At 44.3% G+C, this 12,114-nt stretch overlaps 1 protein-coding gene across 5 annotated transcripts in view; it reads right to left on the bottom strand.

Moving 5' to 3' along the window:
- The window catches only part of Kif3a (kinesin family member 3A), a 39,694-nt gene extending 31,016 nt beyond the window's left edge, over positions 1-8,678 (bottom strand). For all 5 annotated transcript variants that reach the window (XM_041664612.1, XM_041664611.1, XM_041664608.1 and 2 more), the window contains exons 1-2: positions 8,536-8,678; positions 5,205-5,478 (exon numbers count right to left, since the gene is read on the bottom strand). In XM_041664612.1, coding sequence (XP_041520546.1) covers positions 5,205-5,478; positions 8,536-8,541 — 280 coding nt within the window. In that variant the 5' untranslated portion in view covers positions 8,542-8,678. The remainder of the gene's footprint in view (positions 1-5,204; positions 5,479-8,535) is intronic.
- Between the last annotated feature and the right edge of the window lie 3,436 nt (positions 8,679-12,114).

Here is a 12,114-nt window from a genome sequence, read left to right on the forward strand (position 1 = left end):
CCAGTCTTGGTAGAGGTTAAGACTTCTTTAGTGGCTGGGTGTTTTGCTTTTCTGATCTTCAGCTTGAACTCCAATATCTGTCTCTGTGTTTTTATTATTCATGCTACACTTCCCCATGTTGAAAGCCAGGAACTGGCCTGGCTTCAGTGGGTTTATGGTAGGAAGCTTATGCTGTCTCTTCAGCCTCACCTGAGGACTGAGACTGGGGCCTCATTCACCTCAGTTCCTCAACCTACAGCAGACATAGGCAAATGCTTGTTGAATAGGTCAAATACAGATCTTAGGAAAGATCAACAAATCCAAGTCACAGAACAAGAGAAGGCCACAAATAGAGACTGTCCTGTGAGAACTTCAAAGTGAGACTAAAATGACCAAAGTTTGGAGGAGGCAGTGTCCTAGGGAGAGAGATGCAGAGAGAGCTCTGGACACTGGCAGAGGATCCTCAAGCATCCAGTTGAGTACCCAGACACAAGAATGAGGAAGGAAGCCATCTAAAGGGGGCAGGGAGAAGTATGTGGAAAGACTGGAAAGAAGAAAGGTCAGTATTCACACTAGCCAAGAATAGATAGACTGGAAAGAAGAAAGGTCAGTATTCACACTAGCCAAGAACAGAGAGACCGAAAACCCCACAATTCACAGGATGTTCAATACAACCCACAAAAGGATCTTACCTCAACAGTGGGAAGGAGGGAGCACTGTGGTGATCTTTTTTAGTTTTTTAGTCCTATAAACATTGCCACATTTACAAAAAAGCAAAATTACATATAGTCTATTAAAAAAATCAGTTGGGACTGGAGAGATGAACCAGGAGTTAAGAGCACTGGCTGCTCTTCTGGAGGACCTGAGTTCAATTCCCAGCACCCACACGGTGGCTCACAACCATCTGTAATGAGATCTGGTGCCCTCTTCTGGCATAAAGTACATGCAGATATACATAAAATAAATATACATAAAATAAATCTTTAAAAAATATTGTATACAATAAAAAAAAAAGAAATCAGTCAACTAAAACTTAGTCAAACCGAGAACAGTCAGAATTAGTGCCAAAGCACAGCAACAGGGCTAGAGACACGGATGTGAGACACGAAGACCCAAGACAATTAGACACACAGACCACAGTGTGAGGGACGGGAACTGCAGTGAGAGCACTAAGGGCAAACGGTGTCACAGAGAGAGCAGTAACTAGGAAACAACCATACAAGCAAAACAGAGAAGGCAGACAACAAAAATGGAGCAGAGCATCAGGCAGCCAAGACAGTTTCTGGTGTTCCTACACATCTCTGGAGTTTCCAAAAGAAATAAGGATGAGGACTACAAATATTTGAAGAACAGCACAAAATGTCCCACAATGGATGAAATTTATAATCCACAAATCCAAAAAGTTTAACACTACAAACATAAGACTCAACAAAGCATGTACAATCAAATAAAATGAAACCAACAATAAAGCAAAAAGTCTTCAAGACAACTGAGAAAGACATACTTGGGATGACGGTGGGGCAGACGCGACTGCAGCTGTTAGAATTCCACTTTCAGTACATTGAGATGCTCTGTGGGCAGAGGTAACCCGGTCAACTGAGTTTGAGCCCTGAACTACTGAACCAACTCCACAGAGGTGTTCTCTGGCCTCCACACAAGCCCTGTGGTATGTACACACCCTTCTCCCTCCCCCCTCATACACACACACACACACACACACACACACACACTTTTTTCTTTAAAAAAAAAAGGTACTTTCAATATCAAAAACACAAATGAATTAAAAGGATGGAAAAAGGACACACCATGCTAACACCAATCAAAAGACAAACCACAATATCAATATATCAATACCAGACAAGAGTCAGTTCCAGAGCAAAGAGTAAGGAGAATGATTTCATGGGGTTGAGGCTGTAGCTTAGTGGTAGAGCACTTGCCTAGTAAGCACAAAGCACTGGGGCAGGAAAAAAAAAAAAGTCAAAAACAGAAAAAAATTTTCACAATTAAAACAAAAGTCACCAAGATGGCAAACGTGGGTAATACATGCATGCATGCTGGCACAAACATAAAGGTACAAACACATAAACATGTGCACATACATACACAAAGTATAATAGAAAGCATCCTAAAATGGGTGTAAGCAAAAACATGGTCTATATGTCAAAGTCTTTTAGATGACACGAAAGAAGTTATATGGCAGATGGACACAGGCTCACCAGCCCATCAGTCAAAGGAGTACATTTCCCCAAGATCAGGAGGAGACAACAACGTCCACTCTGTGCTCACTGGAGTTCCTGGCCAGAGTATCAGGCAACAAATTGAAATTAAAGGCAAAAGATTGGAAAGAAAAGTAAAAACTGTCTTTACTGGCAGACAACATAATTATGCATGTAGAAAATCCTAGAGATTTTTTTTTAAGTATAAGGATCTGAATTTGATCACCAACACCACCCCAGGGGCAAACACTAAAAATCAACTAGAATTACTAAGTTTAACAAGGTTGCAGAATACAATCTTGCTGAATATATAAATCTATAAAATCAATATATAAAATCAACTGCAAGTCATGAAACAGCACTTTGTGCTACTAGGTCAACACTACCAAAAGGACAACAGATGCTGGCACAGACATGGAGAAACTGGAACGCTCACATTGCTGGTAAGAATACAAAATAGTGATGTGACTGTGAAATATCATTTGACAGTTCTTCAAAAGGTCAAGGAAAGTTACCCCATGACTCAGCAACTACACTCCTAGGTGTGTATGTTCATAAAAATTAAAAGCTTGTATAAGAATATGCATAACAACATTATTCCTAACAGCTAGAAACGACCCAAACGTTCAACTGATGAAATATACAAACAAAATGCATCTATACAGGCAATATTATCCAGTCTTGTAATGAATGAATCCTGATACATTCTACAATAAGAATGAACTTAGTGGGGCTGGAGAGATGACTCAGAGGTTAAGAGAACTAACTCTTGTTCCGGAGGTCCTGAGTTCAATTCCCAAAAACCACATGATGGCTTACAACCACATCTATAATGAGATCTGGTGCCCAGAACACTATATACATAATAAATAAATTAAAAAAAAGAATTAACCTAGCAAACACTGCTAATGAAAGAAGTCAGATAAAAGACTACTTGGTAAGTGAGCCCCTTTCCCTGAACCGCCAGAACAGGAAAACAACAGAGGAGCAGTGCTGAGAGGGCTGTTGTGGCTGACACTGAGATCCAGAATCCTTGGGTTACTGGAAAACTGTCTTAAGAACATGTGATCCACTGAAAACCTAGGAATCTGATACTATAAAATGATGAGTGAATTTGTCACTTGAATTTTATCTTAATAAGAAAAATACTTAAAAATCAAATGTATTTCTGTATCTATATATACATGTATATATAGATATATGTGTTTATGCACACACACATATATACATACATACAAACAAACACATATATATGTATTATGTATTTTGTTGTGTTTTTGTTTTGGTTTTTTTCTGAGACAGGGTTTCTCTGTCTGTCCTGGAGCTCACTCTGTAGACCAGGCTGCCCTCAAACTCACAGAGCTCCACCTGCCACGGCCTCTTGAGTGCTGGGGTTAAAGGTGTGCACCACCACGGCCTGTCACATTTCTGGATATTAACAATACTTAATCTCAAAATGAAATTATGCAAACGATTCTATTTACAATAGAATGCATGAGAGAGGCTGAGTGGGTAAGACACTTGCCACCAAACCTGACAACTAAGTTTGATGCTTGTGATACCCATGGTGAAAGCAAGAAATGATTCCTCCAAGTTGTCTTCTGGTTGCTATATACTCATGGCCATGGTACATATGGCTGTTGCGGGAGGTCCTCCCACTCCTCCAGCCTATAGCTGCTGAGATACCAGCCCATTGGGGCGTGGTCTCTCTCCCCTTAAAAAAGCGGCCACTTCCCTCTCCTCTCTCTCTTCACTTCCTGCTCAGCAGGCAACTCCCTTCCTGGTTGTGTAGAGGGCTGTTGCCTGGGACAGTGATCTGTAAGTTTTTCCCCTTTAAATAAATACCACCCTATTAATCATAATTCTAAACTAGTGTGGCATTGTTTGTGACTTACACCTTCATATGGCCTCATATAAATAAGTAAATGTAATTTTTTAAGTTTGTAAGAATAACATAAAAACTATCAGAAGTGAAAGGGTTAATTAAGCAAGACATAAACAGAAGACTCAATAGTGTCAATACAGTAATTCAACACAATTGTGACCAAAATCTATTTTATGGAAACAGATAAAATGGTTATAAAATCTACATGAAAATACAAAGGGGAAAACCAACCAACCAAACACATATAAGTAGGGGGTGGAGAGATGGCTCAGTGGTTAAAGTCCTTGCTGCTCTTCCAGAGGACCTAGGTTTGATTCCTAGAACTAGCATGGTGGCTCACAGATCTGATGGCCTCTGAGAATACCAGGCATGCACATGGTGCACATACATACGGGCAAACACTCACTCATACACATAAAATAAAAAAATAAATCTTTTTCTCATTAAGCACAAAGAACTGATAATATGCAAAGACAGGTAAACTTCAAAAACATTACACAAAAAGAAAGAAAATGGTATTATAAAAAAGAAAGTACTTTAGCCGGGTGGTGGTGGCCCATGTCTGTAACCCCAGCATTCAGGAGAAAAGGGATAGGCAGAATTGTGGGTTAGAGGCCAGCCTAGTCTACAAACTGGCTGTCCAGCGCTGCTACACAGAGAAACCTGTCTGGGCCCAGGTTGGACTCTCAGCACCCAGACATGGCTCACAACCATCTTGAACTCCAGTCCCAGGACTGACTGTCTTCTTCTGTCTTCCATGAGCACTGCACACACGTGACACAAGCACACACTTGGTGCCTACACATTGGTGAAATACACATACATATAAACTGAAAATAAATTTTTAAAAATAAAGAGATGGCATTTTAAGATGTCTTAAATGGAATTTCAAAAAGACAAAACTATTGTGACATGAGGGCAGACCAAAGGATGCAGGGTGGGAGGTTGCAAAACCAGTGGAAAGGAATGTTGAGGACAACGCTGGGGTCTAAAATGACATCACGTGGTGGGCCGCACCGCTGCATATGTTTACTGTCACTCACCATGCTGTAGCTGCAACAGGTAAACCACTCATCTTACTGGGTGTTACTTCACAACAATAAAGCGAGCTGCACACCACTCACCATTGTAGCCTTCCAGAACAGAGTCAATAATAGGTCTTGCAGTTAAGTTATACACATCAAGTTGTTTACTTTCTGGTCCAAAAACAGTATCAAAAGTAAATGTCTTTGGAGGTTCATTGGAAGAATCGGTCTTATGGACGGTGATGGTTCCCCTCATCTCATCCACGCTGACGGCCTGTCTGTAGCACATTGATTTCTCTCTCTCATTGAGGGGCCGGCACCTAACAACAACCTTCACATTATCGCAGCTTTCTGGCTTCTCGGATTTATTGATCTGGTAGAGACAATGTTTACAAAGAGTAAGAAGAACATTCATTTTACCCTAAATTTATAACTGAAAAAAAGTTACTTTTTCACCTCAGCACCCTGAATGTGATCTCAGCACTCCGGGAGGCAGAGGCAGGTAGTTTGAGATTGGCCTATATCATATGGTGAGACCCTGTTTCAAAACAAACCCACAATGTATGAGGTCCTCTGCTCCCCCAGGAAAATGAAATATAGTTTCATTTTCTAGAATGCATTTGTAAAATTTTTATCTTAGCAAAAATCCATACGTGACTTACCTTCTCTACAGAAGACAACAATAAGGACAGAAAAGGCCAATGACACACAGGGGGAAATGTCATATGAATGTTTGTATCAAGTTTTGATTTTCAAAATTTTCCATGACTAAGGAACTAACTCAAAACAATGCTATTACTGTCAATATGCTTCTCTCCAGCTCAGCCTTCACCACCCTAGGCCAAGTCACATCACCTGGGCCCTGCACTGCTGTCTCCTAATTGTGTTCCTGCACCTGATTAAACTGTCCTTCAGTACGTCCTCAAACACAAATCAGGACACTCCCACCGGAAAACTCTCCCACAGGTGACAAGCCCAAAATAAACAATGTCAAGGTCATCTAGAAAGGCCTCCCCTCAGCCACAACGCCCTAGGCTCCAGGGTCCTTCCCTGGAGTTCTTCTTCACTCAGATAATATCTATTCCTCCTTCAGTGTCCAGCTCAACAGCCACTTCCTCTGGGAATACTTCTCTCACTAGGTCAAACGCTTTTTTTATATATAATTTAAATAGACAGCACATCCTGCTTTTGAAGGACAGTTTTACTCTTGTTTGCCCCTTGACTGATGTCTGTCATTCTACCTTCACTTGAGTTCCAAACAAGCTGTCAAGGGACTGAATTCAGTCCATAAAATTCTTTTATTTGGCTCAAAGGTTTTTTTTTGTTGTTGTTGTTCTGATATAGGGTCTCATGAAGCACAGGGAAGCCTAGAACTCACTATAAAGCAAGGGATAGCCAGCCTTGGATTATTTTTGTGTTTGTATTTCAAGACAGGGTATCTCTGTCTAACAGATCTGGCAGTCCTGGGATCGATTTGTAGACTAGCCTGGTCTCGAACTCAGAGACCAGCCTGCCTCTGCTGGCACGTGCGTGGTGTCATGCGCCACCAATGACAAGCTGCAATTTAAGTCTTTTGAAAACAAAAGTAGATCTGATATCTGTAGTGATATTTCATTTGTATTTTAATAATTAAAGCTTACCTGAAGATCAGAGAGTAAAACAGCCCCACTGGTCAGCCTTACAGGCCAGGCAGTGATGGCACAAACCATTTTTTTTTTAATTTTCGAGACAGGGAGCCAGGCAGTGGTGGTGCACACCTTTAATCCCAGCACTCGGGAGGCAGAGGCAGGCGGATCTCTGTGAGTTCGAGGCCAGCCTGGACTACTAAAGCTAGTTCCAGGACAGGAACCAAAAAAGCTACGGAGAAACCCTGTCTCGAAAAATCAAAAAAAAAAAATTTTTTTCGAGACAGGGTTTCTCCGTAGTTTTTGGTTCCTGTCCTGGAACTAGCTCTTGTAGACCAGGCTGGCCTCGAACTCACAGAGATCCGCCTGCCTCTGCCTCCCGAGTGCTAATGGCACAAACCTTTAATCCCAGTAGCCACACTAGTTTGCCACAGAAACCAGGCAGTAGTGGTGCACGCCTTTAATCCCAGAGCTAGAGAGGAATATAAAACGGGAGGAGACAGTTCTCAATCTCAGTCTCATTCTGAGGACTCCTGGAGGCCAGGATCGCCATTTCGGACTGAGGTAGAGGTAAGAGCCAATCCTTGGCAGTTTTGCTTTTCTGACCTTCAGGTTGAACACCAATATCTGTCTCTGGGTTTTTATGAACAGTGCTACAGATATCTGTGGCCAGCATTCCTTTATGGCAACAGTTTCCAATTCACCAGAGTCTGTCTCTATCATATGCCGCTCACTTCATTTATTCAAACTGTCTTTTCTCTGTTAGTGTGTATGGTTTTCACTTCTGCCTCAAAAGGCAAGCTTCTCTTTCTCCAAAGTCAAAAACTTGGCAAATGAGGCTGGAGAGACGGCTCAGTGGTTAAGAGCACTTATTAGCTCTTGCAGAGGACCTGGGTTGGGTTTCCAGCACCCAGACAGTGGCTCTCCACTGCTTATAGCTACAGTTCCAAAACAGGCCCACGCCCTCTTCTGCCTTCCTCTGGCAGGTGGTGCACATGCACGCATGCAGGCAAGCACTCATACATATAACATAAAATTAAATTTTTAAAAAATGCCTGGCAAGTTTTGCTCAACGAACCCTACCATCTACATGATTAGCATATACACGGGTGGTGCCCAGGATTTATTGACTGCATACTGTGAAAGCAATAAACAGAAACAAGCATTGAGCATTTTGTGCTGAATGTCAAGCCTTGTCCTTCCAGTGTCCTGATAAAAACCACAATAAATTTGTGTGGGAACTAAGGGTCCAGACAATTTGAAGAGCCGTCAGAGGCCTCATAACCGATAAATACAATTCCACTGCTCAAGTATTCTCCAATGAGACTGACAACCACCCCCATATTATGGCACGATAACAATCGGTGAAATTTTAGAAGGTAACCAAATCGCCACCGCATACTCACACAAAGACACCTACGGGTTACATTTTGCACATAAGCTAAAGCGCCCGACCAGCGCAAGTCTGTCAGCTTACACCCAGGGACAGAGAGTGGACTCGGGTCGCGGGCATCCGCACGACCCTCGCGGCCGCGCGCAACCACCAAGCCCCGGCAGCCGCGCGGCGCTTTTCTGTCAGGCAGCGCGAGCCCGACGGGATGCAGCGCGCAGTGGGGCAACAGGACGGGTCCCAGGGGAGATCCGTGCGAGCAGGACCCCGGCCCCGCCGCCCTTCCCTGCCCAGGCCTCGCGGCCCCGCCGCCCTGCCCCGCCCGCCCGCCGCGCGCTTCTATGGCAACGGCCGCGCCCCCGAGCAGGGCCGCCACGATGAGTGGGAACCCCAGCGGTCGAGTGGCCGTCCTCACCGGCATGGTGGCCGCTTCCCGTGCTCCACCAACGTCCCCGCTCGGGATGCAGCCCAACAACACCGGGTTTGCGGGCGAGGGTGGCCGTGGGCGACCGAAACACCTTGGTGCTGTAGAGACTGCGGCTCACTCAGCGACAGAGGGCAGTGCGCACGCGCACTCTGAGCTCGCCCCGCCCAATCTCGGGTGCCCTCGGCTTCTTAAAGTACGCGTGCGCAGGACTTTCGCGTCCATCTCTACGGACGCCAGACTGAGGCGGCGCCTGCGCAGCTGTGCCCTTCCTCTGGGATGCGAAGCTGGGTCCTGCTGAAGCAGTGGGGACGCCTGGCCAGCTGAGATCGCGAGGGCCTTCTGGCGCTGGCACTATCTCAAATAGTAAAAGTTACAGGAGAGTGCCGGTGGTGGTGCACACTTTTAACCCCAACACTTGGGAACCAGAGACAGGCGCATCTCAGTGAGTTTGAGGCCAGCCTTGTCTACAAGAGCGAGTTCCAGGATAGGCTCCCAAGCTATAGAGAAACCCTGTCTCGAAAAACAAACAACAAAATGTTCCTCAATACATCACACAATTGGCCATGAATGTTAGTAAAATGTTCTGTATTTCTCAAAGATGCTGAGTAGGAAAGACCCATTTCTTAGGATAATGTAGATCATCGTTGCACAGATATTGCTAATATATGATAATCCCTTATCATTTCATTGAAGTTTTATATTTCTGTGAGTGTGTGCTCCAACACTCATATGCCATGACTCAGACATGTGGAGATCAGAGGACAAGTTTTCAAGAGTTAGTTTCTTCTTCCAGTGTGTGGCTCTCACCAATGGAACTAAAGTCAGGCTTAGTGGCAAGTGCCTCTACCCACTGAGCAATCGAGCTGGCCCTGAAGTTTTTAAGAGATGCCTCTATTCTAAACTAATCCAGTTTCCTAGCTATGCCTCTTTTACCTTATATAATCCTGCATTCAAATGCATGTGATATCACATCAAACTACACTGAGATACAGAGGCCACTGTAAGTAGCTCGAAGCTAGAGGCTTTAGATATATTTTCTCTTTATGTCCCATCTCGGAAATGCTAGTAAAGCGTTTGCTGAAAGAGTGAAACTAATCTATCCTGCGTGCATTGATTTGCATTCAAATACCTTCTACTAATGTAAAAGGTTTGTAGTTGTATAAAATCAAATTATTAATACTACCCAAAAATAAAAAATAAAAGTGCCCATTGTACATTGTGTCCCACATGGTGAGCAAAAGATCTTTCATAATGACCTTGTTTGAAAATTTATTTCATGTACCACAGCAGAAAGGGAGCTCCTTAGGAGCTAGCCTAGATTCTCACCGGTCTTGCCACAGCCTAGCACGGAACCTGGCCCAGAAAAACCAATTGTGCACCCCTTCCAGCCCAGCACCAGTCCACTTGGATGTGTCACAGATATTTTATCATGTCAAAGGTCAAATCCCATTCCCCAGACCAGTGTGCCTCCCTTCTACACTGTCCCTGTTACACACACGAGGCTCACCTTAGACTTCTTTCATCTCAACAAATAGAAGTGGAATTCTAGCAATTGCTCTGCTCAATCCCCAGCCTCTTTCTCCCATCCCGCATCAATCCTCAAACACTGCCTATTGAGGATCTGCCATTAAGTAAAACCAGGATGTGGTTCTTACCACCACCATCACTAGGATCTCTCACGTGTATTACTACACTCAGAGCCTGTTTCTATAGCATCCTTGAGGGATAACAGGAGTAGCTTGGTTGATAGAGTCCTTGCCTAGTATGCTTGAACCTCTGGGCTCCGTTCTCAGCACCTCATAAACCTGGTACACACAGGTGAAGGCAGGAGAATCAGAAATTCAAAATCATCCCCAGCTCCATGTTGAGTCTGAGACAACCTGAGATCCATGAGACAGGTGTGGTAATGCCAGCACTCAGGAGGCAGAGACACGAAGATACCTGTGAGCTCAAGGGCAGCCTGGTCTATATAGTGAGTGTCAGGCCAGAATTACACAGTAAGACCCTGTCTCAAAAACAAAAAGCAAGGAGGCAGAGGAGCAGGAGAAAAAGCAGAACAGGGAAAAGACTCAATCACCCACAGATTGGGGCCTGGGAGGACCCTGGATCCAGTCTGCCACTGGATATGCAGAAAGGACTGTATTTCCAGCACAGAGCCTACAGGGATGCTGTTAAAACACGAATCAGATCTTGCCTTTTTCTGCTCCAAAACATCCTTTGATTTTCCATCTCAGAGTAAAAGCCACAGCCAACCCTCTGCCTCTCCAATTCTTCCTCTTCTTTCGTCTGAGTCAGCCCCAGTTGGCCTCCTTGTTTCACCCACATCCCATATACAATTTCATCTTCGCAGACAACGGTTATCTTAGTAGGAACTAATGGACATAGCTATAAAGAATTTTAGCTGGGCAGATGGCTCATGCATGCAATAGCAGTATTCAGGAGACAGAAGCAAGAGTTCAAGAATGATCTCGGGTTCCAGAATGAGACTCTATCTCAAGCAAACCAACTTGATGCACTGAACTGTTTTTTCCTTTTAATCATGTAGCATTTTTAGCATTCGTTTTATGAATATGAGCATTTTGTTCCTGTGTGTATGTGTCTTAGGGTTTTCTATTGCTGTGAAGAGACACCGTGACCATGGCAACTCTTATAAAAGAGAACATTTAACGGAGGTGGCCCACTTACAGTTTCAGAGGTTTACTCCAGAATCATCAAGGATGCTGGGGAGCATGGCAGCCTGCAGGCAGACGTGGCGCTGGAGCTGAGTTGAGAGTCCTCCATCTTGACTCAGAGGCAAAAGGAAGTTGACTGATTGCCACACTGAGGGAAGCTTGAGAAAAAGACCTCAAAGCCCACCCCTACAGTGACACATCTCCAACAGAAAAAGGTGTTCCCTCTAACCTCAAGGTCTGGATTAAAGGCTTGTGTCCTCCAGTCTCCTCCAAAAAGGCCACACCTCCCAATAGTGCCACTCTCTATGAGCTTATGGGGCCCAAAGCAAACTACCATGTATTTCCACATGCCTGGTGACCTTGGAGGTCAGAAGAGGACATCAGACCCCCTGGGATTGGAGTTACAGAGAGTTGTCAGCTACCATGTGGGTGCTGGGAACCAAACCCAGTGCTCTTGAAGAGCAACCAGGGCTGTTAACCTCTAAGCCATCTCTCCAACTCTTTCTTTTAGAAATCACTTGATGTGGCCGGGCGATGGTGGCGCATGCCTTTAATCCCAGCACTCGGGAGGCAGAGGCAGGTGGATCTCTGTGAGTTCGAGACCAGCCTGGTCTACAAGAGCTAGTTCCAGGACAGGCTCTAAAACCACAGAGAAACCCTGTCTCGAAAAAACCAAAAAAAAAAAAAAGAAAGAAAGAAATCACTTGATGTGAGTGGACATGATGAGTTAGCACATAGAGACACTGACCACCATGTCTGACCATCTGAGTTTGATCCTTGGGACCGCACCGTGGGAGGAAAGAACTGACTCCCGCAAGTTGTCCTCTGACCTCCATGTGCACATAGTGGCCCACGCTAGCACGTGCAAGTGCGCACACACACACATACATGAATA

This window comes from Microtus oregoni, unplaced genomic scaffold (assembly GCF_018167655.1).
Source record: "Microtus oregoni isolate MIOR12 unplaced genomic scaffold, Mior012 000015F_ref0000493, whole genome shotgun sequence".
In the NCBI taxonomy this organism is placed as follows: Eukaryota; Metazoa; Chordata; class Mammalia; order Rodentia; family Cricetidae; genus Microtus; species Microtus oregoni.